Source organism: Balaenoptera acutorostrata, chromosome 2 (assembly GCF_949987535.1).
Source record: "Balaenoptera acutorostrata chromosome 2, mBalAcu1.1, whole genome shotgun sequence".
Classification (NCBI taxonomy): Eukaryota; Metazoa; Chordata; class Mammalia; order Artiodactyla; family Balaenopteridae; genus Balaenoptera; species Balaenoptera acutorostrata.
Genome location: NC_080065.1, coordinates 95,748,027 through 95,765,099, shown reverse-complemented (window position 1 = coordinate 95,765,099; position 17,073 = coordinate 95,748,027). Strand labels below are relative to the sequence as shown.

Below are 17,073 nucleotides of genomic sequence, written 5' to 3'. Positions count from 1 at the left end.
TATTTAACTGAATGTGGTTTCATGCCTTTTAATTTGTGAAAGAATATTACTCTTAGAATTTCTGCAGTGTTCGGTTACTTCCACATTGTACTTTAACTGTCTTTTGCAGCAATCTTTTTTCCTTCAGTGTTTCTCTAAACTCTACTTAAGTTTATAGGTAAAAATATTCATTTTGAGCAGTTATAATGTTCACACTTTTAATGGTATATTTAGCTGTTTACCCTAAAGACAGTTCATTTGGAGTACCTTAACATGAAGTTAGCTGTATTTATCTATAATCTAAATTATACTGTCTATAATTTGCTTAATTTCTAGGGTTCAACTGCACGAATAGATCACGAAACAGCCAGTGTTTTGAGTTCTAGCAGCACACATTCTGCTCCTCGAAGGCTGACAAGTCATCTGGGAACCAAGGTAATAGATTATAAGCACTGAGCACTCCCTGTGACTTCTGCCTCTGTGCCTTGCCTGCAGCGGCACACACCTCCACTTCCCACCCCACCGAAAAATGACTGTCAGAGTCCTAGCCAGCCTTCAGAAACCTTCTTGGGCTTTCCTTCTTTACAAAACGTTTTCTGATTTCCAGGGTCCTCTCACCTCCCCATGCAATCTGTCTACCTCCTTTGAATCACTACAGTTGGAGCACAGGGACTGTTTTTTATCCTTTGCAGCATCTAGCACAGAATCTGCACATACTGAGTGTTTAATAAATACTTAGTGGATGGAAAAATTATTGAAATTGAATGTTATCCTATCCACTGCTGATAAGTGAGTTTTCTTAGGGTCTCTTAGACGTTAGTAAATATTTTGGGGGACTTGAGAATAGTATGTTTGAAAAGAAAATAATTATTTTATTGTTGTTTTAAAGCCAGAGGCTTTACTATTATATGAACAAAGATGAAATTCTAATATTACTAAGCAGTATATTTTCAGTTAAATCTAAATAATTCCACTAGTTGTTTTCACAGCATACTCTACATAGTCTTTTTTACTTTAATAATATAGTGGCTCTTAGGAAAAGCATTACTGAAATAACTAATGTCGATTTAAGAAATGAATTTTAGAGTATCAATGGTATTGTTAATATGAAACTTAATCCTTTTAATAACTCACAATGGTTACTACTTGGGACCACTAGGATGCCAGTAACTGCTGGGAGTTGTATGTTTATTATCTCTGATCTTCTTGAAAACCCTTTGAGGTATTCTTGCCCCTCTTTTTAAAATGAGAATACTGAAGCCAAAAAAAGATTCAGACAGCTGAATCGTGTAATTAAATTGGAATTCAACCCCAGATCTGTCCAACATCAACAAGTAGTTTTCACTATAAAGAAAATGTTTAATATTCAACAGTACTATTGCATGAAAACTGGCAGCTAGAATACCATTTCCTTTTGAAGTGATTTATGTATGATAATATTAAGACCTTACTACATTTTTGAATGCCAGTTACTGTGCTATACATGTGTTATTTTATTTAATCTTCACAAAGAAAACCCTATTAGGTAAATTTCTCCATTTTGCAACTGAGACAACTGGGCCTCAGAGAATTCAAATAACTTGGTCGTGTCACACCACTCACTTGTAAATGGTGGAGTCAGAATTTGAAAGACTATTTATCCACAGTTCTGTACTGCCTTCCTAATAAAACTTTCATATCTAAGAGTAGTGTGTGTTTACGCATTTAGAGTAGAGTTTCTCAGCCTCAGCATTACTGGCTGGATAATTCCTCGTTACATTGTAGGATGTTTACAGCATCCCTGGTCTTTACCTACTAGATGCCCAAAGCTTTTCCTCCCGAAGTTGTGACCGCCGAAAATGTCTCCAAGACGTTGCCAAAAGTGTCTCAGGGTGGCTAAAACTGCCCCTGGTTAAGAACCACTAATTTACAGATATGATACATTTATGTAATGGCCTCTACTTTTATGCAGTAGCTCTCACTTTAAAATGAGGTTGGTCACAGTGCAGGATAACTGGGTACTGTTTCCTGTTTCTAATCTGCTTCTAAGTAAATTCTTAGAATTTATGGTCAGGGAGTAATTGATGCTTACCAGCTGCTTTTAAAAAAAAATTGAATAAGAATCCTGGCTTTGTATCCCTGTATGATCAGAGCATTCTCCTTTTTATAACAAGATATTTTTACATGTATAAGGGAGAAATCATAACTTTAACAATATTATACAGTAAGTCCCCTACATATGAACCTTCAAGTTACGAACTTTCAAAGATGCGAATGTATTGTAAACCTATTACAGTATAGTACTAAATGCCGATTGTGTTAGTTGGGTCCCTGGGCTAACTTTGTTGGACTTATGAACAAATTGGACTTGTGAACGTGCTCTCAGAATGGAACTCGTCCATATGTAGGGGACTTAACTGTAATTATAATCTGGTGAAGGTTACCAATTGCTGAGAGCTAGTACTTAGTAAGTAATAATTGCAGAAAAATATTTTCTCTTTATTGATTATGGTTGTAGATTTTAAAAATTAAAATTTTAAATTGTGTAAAGAATTTAGATAAACCACATTTCTGACTCTGCGTGTGTGTTGGCGGGGGTGGGTGTGTGTGGTGCGGGGGGAGATATGAGAGAGAGAGAGAGAAATCAGTTGATTGTCATTCATTATCATCAGTGGATTATCACCAGCTGATCCAGACAAACAGCAATTTAGGTTTATGCAAGAACCTACTTTCTCTTTTTCAACACTATATACTACCACTACTAATATTTACTCATAAACAAGTTGGTGATGATTATATTATATGGATTTTGAAATAACGCTCATTACTTCATCCTGGAAAGGGGTTTTTGTTTTTGTTTTTAATGAGTTACAGTAAATATCCCATTCATCACTTCATTGGTGTTGGCTTTTGGATATTAAAGTCATAATTTTGTTTCTAAACTCATTTGGCCCACAGGTGGAAATGGTGTATTCATTGTTGTCAATGCTTGGTACTCATGATAAGGATGATATGTCGCGAACTTTGCTAGCTATGTCTAGCTCCCAAGACAGCTGTATATCCATGCGACAGTCTGGATGTCTTCCTCTCCTCATCCAGCTTTTACATGGCAATGACAAAGACTCTGTGTTGTTGGGAAATTCCCGGGGCAGTAAAGAGGCTCGGGCCAGGGCCAGTGCAGCACTCCACAACATCATTCACTCACAGCCTGATGACAAGAGAGGCAGGCGTGAAATCCGAGTCCTTCATCTTTTGGAACAGATACGAGCTTACTGTGAAACCTGTTGGGAGTGGCAGGAAGCCCATGAACAAGGCATGGACCAGGACAAAAATCCAAGTATGTTCCGTATGGTGCATGTTACAAAGCAAATGTAAAAGTTTTTGAAATGAAAACTTTAAATTAGGATGGTGTCTTTATGAATAGGCGTGGGAAATTCATATTAGCCATCTACGCTGCTAACATAGTTTAAAGCTTAATTTCTCTATTTCTCTAGAAAAAATTAGCAAAGGAAAATGTTATATGTACTACAGTGCAACCACAAAAGAACAGAAAATCAAGACAGAGTCATAGCATAGCAGATCTAGAAAGAACTTGAGCGATTATGTCCTCCATCTCTTGAGATTAAGCTCAAGAAAGTGACTTTACACAAGTTCCTTCAGCTGTTAGTGACCAACCCATAATCTCTTACATTTGCATATCACTCTACTCAGTGGATACAGAGCTGTGTTATATATGTTATTTGATCCTTACAACAACCTTGTGAAGTAGGAAGGGAAGATATTATCATCTCCATTTTACAGATGAAGAAACTGAGGCTCGGAGAGGCTAAAAGACTTGCCTGTGGCCTCACAGCTAGTGGGTGGTGGAGGCAGGATCAGAGGTCAGATCTCCTGACTCTCAGCCCAGTGCTCTTCCTACTTCACCATCCTGCTTCAGGCCATGGGGCCCCAGTTGCTGGGGTGATCAGCCTCCCAGCTCTTTGCTCAGGGAGAAACCCTTGGCCACCAGCCCCTCTCCTTCAGGAGCAGGGAACATGGGAGTTGGGACCTTTGGGGACATAACTTACTTCATTCCTGTAGCAAGAACCAAAAGCAGTAAGTATATAAGGTAAGACCTTCCTTTCACCTGATAAGAACACCCACATGCGCACACACACATGACAAAGGACTATTGTATCAGTATCTTGATTGCGGGAGTAGGAGAAAGAGTGATGTTGAGAACATGATCTATAAAGATTTAGATTTTTTTTAGGTAGGTATAAAGGTGAATTTATTTAAAATTTAAAAGTTTTCAAGAATAGAATACAGCAGAAATGTCCTTTATATCTATTTGTCCTAGGGATGAGGAGAACTATAGGATGCTTTACTGGAAGAACATTGTCTTTCTGGATTGTTTTCTTTGTCCACAATTATATAATGACTCGCATTTTGTGCTCTTAATACCTATTCTCAGAAAAGTTAAATAGAATAAATATTATTACTTCTGAAAAATAGACTTGCTTTTTAAATTTTTATTTCAAGTAACAGTTTTGAAACTTTGTGCATAGTATTAAATGTGCAGGTACATTTTCTTGGACACCTTGTCTTTAAATTTTTGTTTACTATCTGGTATCTGTATAGTAAGCTTTCTATACTAGGTTTATACTAGGTTTCTCTACTACATTTGTATACAGCCATGTGTCTTTAAGTTTAAATAGAGATTGCAAATAAAAAGTTTTATACCAAAATGTTTTTATTATTTCATATAGCCAGTATAATTTTTAAGTTATTTGAATTATAGCATAAACCTGCATGGGACTTAGTCCAGCAGACTTGGTCAAAGGCTGATGAGAGGTAGACATTTTTATGGAACCAAAAAAATCCCTTACGTTTTCCTTTCCATGTTTGTAGTATTTATTCATCTCTTCAGCAAATACTTGTTGATTCACTAAACTGCTATGCATTAGGGATGTATTAGTGAGCCCTGAGTATTTTTTAAGTATAATAAATATCACTACTTTTGAGAAAACAAAGCATATGGTTTATGTCAATTTTATCTTTCAGTGCCAGCTCCTGTTGAACATCAAATCTGTCCTGCTGTGTGTGTTCTAATGAAACTTTCGTTTGATGAGGAGCATAGACACGCAATGAATGAACTTGGTAAGACAAAATGTTTCTTAATGCCATAGAAGAATACTAAAGATTTTTCATCATTGTTGAATTAGGATATAAGGCCACTAACTTTTATTACCATCTGCTTCCTCCTTGTAGCAAATGACTATACTCTGGTTTCCAGAGGAGACAGACAATGTCCTAAGTGGCAGAAACTGCTACCCTTGTAACCTAACTTGGATTTTTAAAATCTTAGCCAAAGGTTGGAAAAAATACTAAATGGTCCATTCTTGCCCCTATTGTCAAGGTAGACCCTGGGTGACAGTTGACGGGGAGGGTAATTTGAATTGTTTTGAGACGTGGGGCTACGTAATTATTCTTGAACTCAGTCACTTCTGAAAGACATCAGAAGGAATTATTATTAAGATTCTCATTTATCTTCATGGTTATCAGTACTTTACTAGATTTTCATGATAAGCAGCGTGGTATCTCTGAAACCGATTAATACGGAAAAGCATTATGCTCTGATTTATGTTAGAAACATTCCATTAATTGTGGAAGGATTACTCTGAGGTATGTGTTCTCACATACTCTAAACCTTATATAACCTGCATTTGTGCCCCCCATTTTTCATGTAATGGTTTTTCTTTGATTTCTAGGTTCATTTTGCACATGTGGTATTTATAAGTTGCATCATGCTGAGCCATCTCATGTGAACTGGATCGCTCTAGTCGTGCCACAAGCAAGAACCACACACTGAGTTTCCATCTTAGTGTAGCTGTGCCCTTGCTTTTTGTGCCATTTATGTTACATTTCATTCAAGCCCCCACTTTGTATTCCTGCCACCCCTCATCATTATCATTCATCACTTATCTTAAAAGTGACAAAGTCATGACACTCTTAAACACAGAGAACCTGAACGGCCAAAAATGAGTGTTGTCTCCTTCAGAGTCATCACTTTGGGAGGCTGTGTACTTTGTGATTTCCGCCTGCCCTCCAGCCATGCTTTTCTTCCCACAAGCCCTAGCAGTCGGCCCACTTGATTCTCTTTCCTTCCCTCATGCCCCCAGCCTCCTGTGAAACTGAGTATGAGCTTATGAGTTCTCCCCTCCTCAGTACTGTCTCAGCATTGGTGAAATTTTAAGTTTGGGTGTTTTTTTAAACGCTAGTAATAATGGGGAAAATCATGAATAAACGGGAAAACTAATCCAATTTTTAGCTCCCACAAACGTTTTTTATAAATGTTCCTGTGTTCCAATGAACTATAGACTAGGACTGACACATTAATCATCTGAATTTCCAAGTAAAATCTAGACTCAGTATTTGTTCCTCTTCCTTCTTCAGGTAGGAAGGCTACCCGGGGCATTTCATCACAGGAGCTAGGGCAGGGGCTTTCAGGTGAGGAGCAGGATGGGGCCTCTGGGGGTGTGACTGCTGGGGATATAGCCACAGGGGATTACCTTCTTCTCACTCCTAGCCTCTGAATTTGCATTGGAGCAAAAGAAGGATCAAGGTGTGTGGACCGTGGGGAGATGGATTAAGACAGCACAAGGGATCTGACAGTGAGGAGTAAGGAGGAAAGAAGTCCCAGGTGGATGAAGGGAAATTTCTAAGCCCGGTCAGCTAGGACTGTCATTTGTACATAGAAGAAAATTCTACAACTATTAGGGTCATTTAAGTTTGCACCTATTAGTATTGCAAGTTTCAGGCCATAGTATCAGTAATGTATACATTTATTAATTCCCAGCTCTGTCCCAGAAACTGTGCTAGGCACTAGGTATAAAAATGATTAAGACGTGGTCCTGACTTTCAAGGAATTCATAGTTAATTTGCATTAGTGTTTCCCAAACTAGATCATAATGATCACCAGAGGCAGTTGTCAAACCATGTATTTCTCTGGCCCGTGCGTGGTAAGCAAGCTTAGTAAAATAGAATCTCCGGAGGAGGGAACCTAGGAATCAAATCTAATAAGTGGCCCAGGTGATTCTTATGATCGGGAAATTTTGTGAAACACCAATATATAGAATATTGATGCTGAGCCCCTAATATTTATTTTAGAATGAGGCGTTTCATGCTAATGGTGACTATCTAAACCAAGTAAAAGAAAAGTAATATACTGTTTTAAAACTTAAGTATCATCTTTCTATTATCTCTTTTTGATAAGTTTAAATTAAGGATTTTGTTAAATGTCACCTGAAGCCATTGATCCTCTACTATCTGTAAGGTTATGAGATACCATATGAGATAGTATTTGGTTCATCTGGACCACTGTTCTCTAACATAGACACCAAGAAAATGTGGAAGGATGTGTTCATGACCTTTGCATTACCTTGAAACATCCTAATATTTCTTAGGGCAACCTATTTTTTATTGTATTGATCATGAATTCACATCATATTTTTGTGAATCCATTTATAGTTTAAATGTATAGATTCTTTGCCTTAAAATTCACTGAAAGTTTTCTTTTTACCTGCCTGAAATCATAAAGGGCTCTCTCTTTTATCTGACACACTAAATTTTATTGAATGTCCTTTTTTTCATTAGCCACGTTCTTCATGGTTTTATTGGCATTGACCAAATCCTTCTTTAATCTTTGTTTTCACAATCAAGTCCTAAGATTTTTGGTTTTTCCATACAAAAGTAGTCAAGTGCCTTCTTGGGATTTTCTTTAGATCATTTCACCTTTCTTAAAACAGTATCACAGATACTGCTGTGCCAGGCAGGATTTTATGTAGGCACGAAGCATAGTATGTTTTGTTTTGGCTTTGATCGTCTGCTTTATAATCCTCAACATTTTGGTGATCTCCTCAGTACACAAGGCCACTGTCTTCAGGTCAACAATGACTCCCGGATCTGTTTCCTGGGTCAAAACTCTCAGTTCTTTTACCGGTGGTTCCTTCTTCTTTACCAAAGTAATAAATAGTGGACTTTTTTGAAGCTCTGTACTAGGCTTTCTTCCACTCTCCCTAGGCAGCATCCTCTACTCCATGGCTTTAGTTACAGTGTTTTTCAAATTTACAGCTTAATCCAAGTTCTCTCTCCTGAGATTTACACACATTTTTCAAACTGCTCATTTGACATCTTCACCTAGATGATTTTTCAGACATTTCTGACTCAGCTGACAGAAACTGAGTTTGTTGTCTCCTCCATCCCTAAATCTCTGTCTCTTCCAGGGTTCCTTTTCTCAGAAAATGGTCTTCCAGTCAACCCACTTGCTGAAGCCAGGATCTTAGAGGACATCCATGAGTCTATTCTTATCCCCTATATCTCATAAATGCTTTAATTCTGGTTCTTAAATATATCTCAAATCACTGCTCTTTTTATCCCCACCCCAAGCAAGCCTCTATCGTCTCTCCTGTTCTCCCATAGTTTGTCTTACTTGTCCCCCCACTTCCAATCATAATCCATTCTGCAGCCTACAGTCATAGGAATCTGTTTAGAACATACATCTGATTATTCCTTCCCCTGCCTTAAATCCTTGGTGAGGCACACAAAGTCTTGCATAATCTGGCCTTTACCCATTTTTGTAGCCTCACCTTGTGACCCTCTCCTTGTTGCTGTATATTTCAGGCCCAGCAGTCCTTGCACATGCTGTTTCATCTGCCTGAAATGCTTCCTTATTGTTTCTGCCCCACCCTTTTTAGATATTCATTCATCCTTTAAGTCTCAAGTTAAACATTATTTCCTCAGCCATTTTCTTGATCCTCCCAGTCTAGGTTAAGTTCACCTGTTATCTTGCCCTGTGCTTCTACACAATCCAGTACACTTAAATTAGTTGTTCAGTGGCTGTCTTTGCTCTAATCTGTAAGCTCCATAAAGACATTGGCTGTTTTTTTTGTTGGCTGTTTATCCTCCCATCATCATGGGTGGATGGAGGAAAATCTTCCTAAATATGGTTTGGATTTTCCTTAACCAAATTAATTTTTACTTACCTACATTCAAACTCATCTGTCATTGGTGCTAGTTATAAAGATTTACACCAGTGTTCCAAGAGTTAAATCCCCTGACCTGGCATTCTTGACCCAAGATAGAACTTGGTCTATTTTGCAGATTTGCTGATTCATCTACATACTGACACTTCTAGATCATTTACAAAAATGTACCGATCCTCTTTCAGATTAATGACCTGATTGTTTAGACTTACAGTATCCAAGAATTGCCTGTTTATATTCATATTCTCTTTTTCTGTCTAAGCCACTTCTCTGACAAAAGAATATCTCCAGTCCCATGATGATTAATATTGATGATGAATAATATTTTGAATAACCTCCATATGCATTTTTATTTTTCTTTTTATTCACTCCCTCACCATTTTGCTTCACCTTTTGTCTTTTTGTTTTGTTTTATCTTTTTACCACCCCTTCCTTTATGTCTTTTCCTTTCCTTTCCCTTCATTTTCCTCCTTGCCTTCCTACTGCTGACCACTGTGGGCATTGTTAAGTATACCCATTGGTGGGAATCAAGGGGAAAGAAAATACTAAATCCTAGTATTGGTATTTGACACTTCATGAGTATCAAAGAAAAGTAAGAATTTAAAAAAGTAAAAATTAAAAATGATTTTATAGAGTTCAGTAATAAGTTGAATAGGTAATTCTTTTTCATAAAAAAAAATAAGCTTTGCTTCATGCACAGTTTCATTTAGAAGTTTTAGTATTCCTAAGGATACTAAAAATTATTTGGGAGATAAAAATATATTAAAGTAATTAGGCCACAGTGTGTGACAATGAAGAGTGTTTGTAAAGTCCTAATAATAAAAATAAGTTACCTTTTACTGCTTACATTCAGGGAGACCTAGTGTTAGAAAACAGCCTTCTTCATCCATGACAAGATACAGTGTATGTGCAGTAAATAGAGTATAATGTTCATTTCACTCGGTAAGGCAAGGGGCTGGAGGGTGGAGAAACTGGCAGAAAATGGAATAGTTGTCACTTGTACTTTATAAGTATATTACACAAGAGTCCTTTATAATATTTTCTGTAGCTTGTAATTCCAAAGACAAAATTAAATTTATATATTCTCATTCTTTGAGGTTTTTTTCCTAATAATTTATAAACTTGGTACCCATTTGTTTTATTTTAGATTATTATCTTTTTCCTCTTGCCCTTTTTAAATTAGGGGGACTACAGGCCATTGCAGAATTATTGCAAGTGGACTGTGAAATGTATGGACTTACTACTGACCACTACAGTATTACCTTAAGACGATATGCAGGAATGGCTTTGACAAACTTGACTTTCGGAGATGTAGCCAACAAGGTATGTTTTATAAGATCCATTTCTTATGATATCTCTGGTATGAGTTATTTTACTTTCATACAAACTACTTTTCACTGACTTTTTGTCACTCTGCTCATTAAACACTGACCAACAAAAACCTGTACTTCATACCTCACTGCATATCCTTACTCATTTGGTTGTCTTATGCCTAAACAAAGGCAAAAGATGGAACACAGTAGTGGATTTATGTAATCACATTTAAAATACTATTCCTGGGAATGATAACAAAAATCTGGAAATCTTGGTGCAAGTGTTATACACGTGTTGGTTCCATCCGAATAAAAGACTTTAAAACCCTTTGCTTATTGTTTCTTATCATTTATTCACTTTATTTTTCCGGTTTGCCAAGAGAAGAACAAATACCAAAGGATTAGGAGGGTATTTGTCTTTCATTTATGTAATCTGGTTCTAGTTCTTTTATGGGTAAAACATTAGTTAGGATTGAATGAGACGATTGAAACTGGATTTGAAGTTTACTAGTCAAAAATAAAGCATGGCTCCAGGTTGCCTTATTATTGACCCTCTGTAATATTTGATTTACAGGCTACACTATGCTCTATGAAAGGCTGCATGAGAGCACTTGTGGCCCAACTAAAATCTGAAAGTGAGGACTTACAGCAGGTACTGCTTAGAATTTCAAATGTTTTTCTTGGCTGTTAGTGGGTTAATACCCTGATTTAGATTAATTTAAGCTGTGGCTCAGTGTTTAGCATCTCATGTTTAAATTGTGGCTACATTAGCACCAAAATAGAGGAAAATAATTATATTGTAGGAATTCCTTTTGGCACTATATTAGCATTTAGAAGAAATTTATTTATTAATATATTTCTACTCTTAACATTGCGAACAAGAAAGCAACTAGTATGAATAATTTTATAAACAAATTATTCTAAAATTGATTCATTTGCAGGTTATTGCAAGTGTTTTGAGAAATCTGTCTTGGAGAGCAGATGTAAATAGTAAAAAGACTTTGCGTGAAGTTGGAAGTGTGAAAGCATTGATGGAATGTGCTTTGGAAGTGAAAAAGGTACCTTTGAAAACATTTAGTATTGCAATATGGATTTCATCTTTGGTTACTTTTTTGCTGCCATCTCCCACCCCTGAGACTCACTTATTTCTGACCCTCTTATCTTACCTATCCCTAGACTTAGACTGCTCCAAACTCCTAAAGTATTAAGCTGGAAAAGATTGTACAAAGTAGCCTAGTATAAGTCAGGGTTTTTCAGACTCAGCACTGTTGACATCTTGCACCAGATAAGTCTTTGTTTTGGAGGACTGATCTGTGCCTTGTAGGATGTTTAGCAGCATCCCTGGCCTTTGCACAGTAGATGCCAATACACCTTCCCCTCAGTCATAACAATCAGGAATATCTCCACATATTACCAGATGTCCTCTGTAAAGGAAAAGGGACAGAATCACCCTCAGTTGCCAATCACTGGTGTTAAGTGTTAACTCTTCGCTGCCCAAATCTCAATCTACCTGAGTCCTCAAATTCTGATAGTCACCCTGTCAAGAGGTAATCAGACCCAAAGGTGAGAAATCCCTCAAATAATAATTTGTTTACAAAAGGAAATAATCTCCAGATAGTATATCTACTTCAGAAACTAAGCTAATTTTTTTTTAATTGAAATTTGAGAGGAACTAAGCAAGTCTTTTTAGCTAATCTGAATTTCCTTTCACCCAACCAGTCCTCCTTGATCCAGAGCCTACATGTTTTTCTCTTCAAAATTTCCTTTTCAGAGAAGGAAGAGTCTGCGGATTTTGTTTGTTTACTTATGTATTTTTTCTAAATTATATTATTTTATACCTGAAAAACCCAAGAAAATCAACTGAAGAATTGTTAGAAATAAGTATTCAACTAAATAACTGGATATAAAGATAATATTCAAAGGTGGTCAAAAGGCACAAACTTCCAGTTATAAGATAAATAAGTACTAGGGATGTAATATACAGTGTGATAAATCTTATTAACACTGCTGGATCATTATATATGAAAATTGTTGAGAGTAAATCCTGAGTTCTCATCACAATGATAAAAATATTTTTTCTATTTCTTTAATTTTGTGTATGTATGAGATGATAGATGTTCACTAAACTTATTGTGGTAATTATTTCATGATGTTTATAAGCCAAATCATTATGCTTTATACTTTAAACAGTGTTACGTGTCAACTATATCTCAAAACTAGGAAAAAAAGGTAATACTCAAATATACTTAGGGTCTGCATAAAGATACCTTTAAAACACTACCGAATCAGCAGAACACTTGTACTCACACTGCAGAAAAGAAGATATGTGAATAGCCAATAAGCACTTGAAAAGATACTCAACATTGTTAGTCATCCGGAAAATACAAATTACAACGAGATACCATTACAGATATTATATTGGTTAGAATTTAAAAGATTGGCCAACTGTTGTCAAGGATGTTAAGCAGCTGGAATTCTCACGCACTGCTGGTGGGAATGTTACATGGCATACAGGCATACCTCGCTTTATTGCACTTTGCAGATATTACATTTTTTATAAATTGAAGGTTTGTGGCAACCCTACATTAAGCAAGTCTATCGGTGCCATTTTTCCAACAGCATTATTTTTCAGTTAAGGTATGTACATTTTTTTATACGTAATGCTATTGGACACTTAATAGACTACAGTGTAGTGTAAGCATAACTTTTATATGCACTACAGTATAGTGTAAACATAACTTTTATATGCACACCAAAAAAAACCATGATGTGACTTGGCTTTATTGCGACATTGGCTTTATTGTAATGGTCTGGAACCAAATCCGCAATATCTCTGAGGTATGCCTATCCAACTTTAGAGAACATTTGGCAGTGTTTTAAAATTAAACATTTACCTACCATACAACCTGGCCACCCAGGAGAAACAAAAACTTAAATTCACACAAAGACTTACAAATATTCACAGAGAGATTATTTGTGATAGCCAAAAACTAAAAATAACACAAATGTCCATCAATAGGTAAATGGGTAAACAAATTGTGGAATACAGTTTGGCTATTAAAAAAAAAAAAAAAAAAAAAGAATGACCTATTGATACATTCAATAATCTGCAATGACAGGAATCAGAATAGCCATTGCCTGGGGTTGGGGTTGGATTATGGGCGGCATGAGGAAAATGGAGGGGGTGATATAAATGTTATCTTGGTATACACACACATCAAAAATGATCAAATTGCACACTTGAAATATGTGCAGTTTATTGTTCTCTAATTATACCTTAATAAAATTATACAAAAAAAATTAGCGCCATGTACACTTTAAGACTCCTTTCTCATCAAGCTTGTGTGTTTTCAGAAAGATTTAATGTATTTGTAGGTATTATGGGAACTTGTATTGCTGCTGAATAGCTCATTATTTTATTGTCGCTCAAGGACCTCAAAGATCTACAAACTAATTGCTACAAACCAAGAAAGTTAGATTAAAAGACACATCCTACTGAGAAGCATAAGAGAAGACCATAGTAAATGGAAAGACATAGCCTGTTCTTGTAAAGAAAGAGTAGTAGTTTAAAGATCATTTCTCCCTAAATTCATCTATAAATTTTTAATGCAAGCCCAATCTTGGAAAAAGTAGCCCATCAGTAATTTATAATATCCAGTTCTGGTTTGGGCCTGCTCTGGTTAGCAGTATTAGAATTTATTTTTTCCCTCTTTTTCTACATTCAGTGCAACCGTCATTATGAACGTTCTTTTCTCTTTTTTTTAATTTGTCATCTCTTCCTTGTCAACTTCATTTACTACTAATGACCACAAGAACCAAAACTACCTTCCATGTTCCCCACGTACTGCATCATTTTACCATCATTCGCTGGCTCTTACTCTTCTACACAGCAGAATCTTTCCTTCACCTGCACTCTGTGCCCTAAGCGTGGCTGTTTACGCAAAGCTGTTAGTCCCTTGCTCTTGTCTTCTGTATCTTATCTACTGGGTGTAGAGAAGTAGGCTTTTTTATGTTTCAGCTATCTGTAAGAAGCCCAATATTTTGAAAATGAAAACAAAAATCCTCTGTTGCTTCTTCTAACTTCTGCAGTGTTTCTCTTTTTCCTATAAGAACCAAAACCCTGAACACATAGTCACTTGCTTCATTTCTTAACTGGCCATACCTTCTTCAGTCCTTTCTAATATTGCTTCTAACAAAATCTAGACTTATAGATTAACTAGGGTATTTCTTTTCTACCTACACCTATATTTGATACTTTGTGATCACATTCCTTACTGAATCTCTTCCCTTTGTTTTTACCACGTGTACTTCCAACATCTAATCATTTCTCCTTGTCTCCTTTAACTATAAAGCTTCTTTGAAACAAGACCTTTGGCCCTCTACATGTAGTCTTGAAGAGAGCAAATTCTATTTTCCTACCTTCAACTCTCACCTCTAGGTCAGTTGTAAGTTTAGCTCACTCCTCTAAACTCTTGCCATTTTTTTCTGTTCTCAGGATACTTTGAATGTCCCACCTTTACCTCATTCACAATATAATTAAAATTGAGCTCTTAGCCTTTTCACATCTTCAGTGGTGAAAGCACTTCTTCCCTGCTTCCTGATAAGTAGTATCTAAACCTGCTCCTACACTGTTTTATTCATTTACTACCTTGATGAAGACAATACAATGGCTAGTTCCTTATTGGGTTAGGCCCAAAATGTTTGCCATGACATTCAGGGCCTTCTTTTACCTCTCTGACCTTACTTCCCACAATGCCCCAGCATGGACTTTGACTTCCTCTGTGTCTTCTTTCTGTTCTTTAGTCCTCCCTTGCTTATTTCCACTTCCATGCCTTCTCTCTGAATGTACGGGTCTTTTCTTCTGCAGAGCTGCTCTCCTCCATGAAATATTTTACTTATTTAATTAAATTCAGATGGCAATAATCTTTCCATTAGAGCCCTTGGTTTCAAGTATGGTTTTGCATTCTTTTTTCCCCAGAGTAAACAGTTAGCACCTTCAAAGCAAGTATCAGTTGCTATGTTTTCTGGAGTGCCTCTAATTGTGATAGGCACAGAGTAGATCTCTAATGAATGTTTGTTTGTTCCCTGATTGATTTGTAGTAAGAAGAAAGACTGACATCAGGATCATGGCAAGTTTTGACCAAATATCCTTAACTGTATACTCAGAGTATTTTCTGTGACATTTATAATTTGTCAGTTTACTGTGATACTGTATACCAGGGAGTTCTGGTTTTTCAATTACTTTGTTTCTTTGGGGATTTTAAGAAATTGGAGTTTTCCTAGTATGCTTTCTTTTTAATAAGTTACATTGTTACTTTTGAATCAACCACACATAAATATATGTGTGTGTGTTTTTATACAAACAAGATTGCAGATACTCTTCTGCAGCTTGCTCTTTTCATTTAATGATACATCTAGATATCTTTCCATATCGGCATGTAGAGGGTTTTTTCTAGCTTCTGTTGTCCTGAAAATGCTATCTTTTCAGAATGCACATCAGTTCTGTTTCATATTGTAATATAAGCTCTTGTGAGATATGTGTGCACCATCTAAACACTTAGAATAAAGTTCATAAAGGTCATTATTCTAATATTGCGTTTTGCTTGTTTCATGGGGATATCACTGTCTTAAGTTCGATTTGGTATTTTATGAAAGTTTTTCTAAATGAGGAGTTCCTAATACTTGACCAGTGAAGGATGGGCAGCAGGGAAGATTTAAAGAGGAAAAAAAAAAAAAAAGCTTCCTCAATAGAAGTAAACATAGACGTTATAAGAAGGAAATTCCAACTCTAATTAGATGACGCATATTCTGTTTCTTGATAGGAATCAACCCTCAAAAGCGTATTGAGTGCCTTATGGAATTTGTCAGCACACTGCACTGAGAATAAAGCTGATATATGTGCCGTAGATGGTGCGCTTGCATTTTTGGTTGGCACTCTCACTTACCGGAGCCAGACAAATACTTTAGCTATTATTGAAAGTGGAGGTGGGATATTAAGGAATGTGTCCAGCTTGATAGCTACGAATGAGGACCACAGGTAAATACAGGGTTTTATATTACTTTTAAATGAAATTGTAAGATTCATACTCTCAGAAAGACTCAGCCGTATGCAGTGTTTTGTGTAATTATGCAAGTTCTAAGCCAAATTACATTTATGACAATGAAACTATAACTATTAATTCCTGACTTATTCATTAACATATTTATTCTAATAAAAGTTCATAGTATCATAAAGATGTCTAGAAATAAATGATACTTGAGAGGTATAACCCATGTGTAGAAGAAAAAATGAAAGTCATAAATATTACAGAGAAGAAAATCCTTTCCTATATGTTAGCATGGCTTAAATGAGTATGAGGTTTATAAAAAACAAAACCTTGTGGTTATGATCCGGAGAGTGCAATGGTTCACATTTTTCTAGTGGTGCCATAACATCAATAATCATAATATTTTTCAGCCGACCGCCATTCATCCAATCTGTTAGAGCTGTGAAACCTAAGAGAGCACCTCAGGTACAAGGCACATATTTTCAGAACTTGAGCTCTGTATTATCTCAACAAAAAATATGGGTATCTTTCACAGCATATTTATTTATTTTATCCTGTATTGTTCCTCTCTCATTTTCAAAAAGACTATGAGGTACTTTTAGTAAAATGGCTTTGAAAAGAATGTAAACATCTTCTCTTTAAGTTTTTGATGCACCAGCTACAAGCCTTATAGCCCTTTCTTCTGTTCATACAAGACCTCTTAGACTCAGTAAGCACTCAGGTGTCTACTGG

General features: G+C 36.2%; 1 protein-coding gene across 12 annotated transcripts in view; it reads left to right on the top strand.

The window, feature by feature from the left end:
- APC (APC regulator of WNT signaling pathway) overlaps positions 1-17,073 on the top strand; it is a 144,226-nt gene that overhangs the window by 118,645 nt on the left and 8,508 nt on the right. For 6 of the 12 annotated variants that reach the window (XM_057538970.1, XM_007192103.3, XM_057538980.1 and 3 more), the window contains 8 exons: positions 316-414; positions 2,917-3,295; positions 5,002-5,097; positions 6,394-6,447; positions 10,165-10,304; positions 10,869-10,946; positions 11,236-11,352; positions 16,117-16,331. In XM_057538970.1, coding sequence (XP_057394953.1) covers positions 316-414; positions 2,917-3,295; positions 5,002-5,097; positions 6,394-6,447; positions 10,165-10,304; positions 10,869-10,946; positions 11,236-11,352; positions 16,117-16,331 — 1,178 coding nt within the window. The remainder of the gene's footprint in view (positions 1-315; positions 415-2,916; positions 3,296-5,001; positions 5,098-6,393; positions 6,448-10,164; positions 10,305-10,868; positions 10,947-11,235; positions 11,353-16,116; positions 16,332-17,073) is intronic. The other 6 variants (XM_057539007.1, XM_057539009.1, XM_057539018.1 and 3 more) reach the window with 3 other exon arrangements.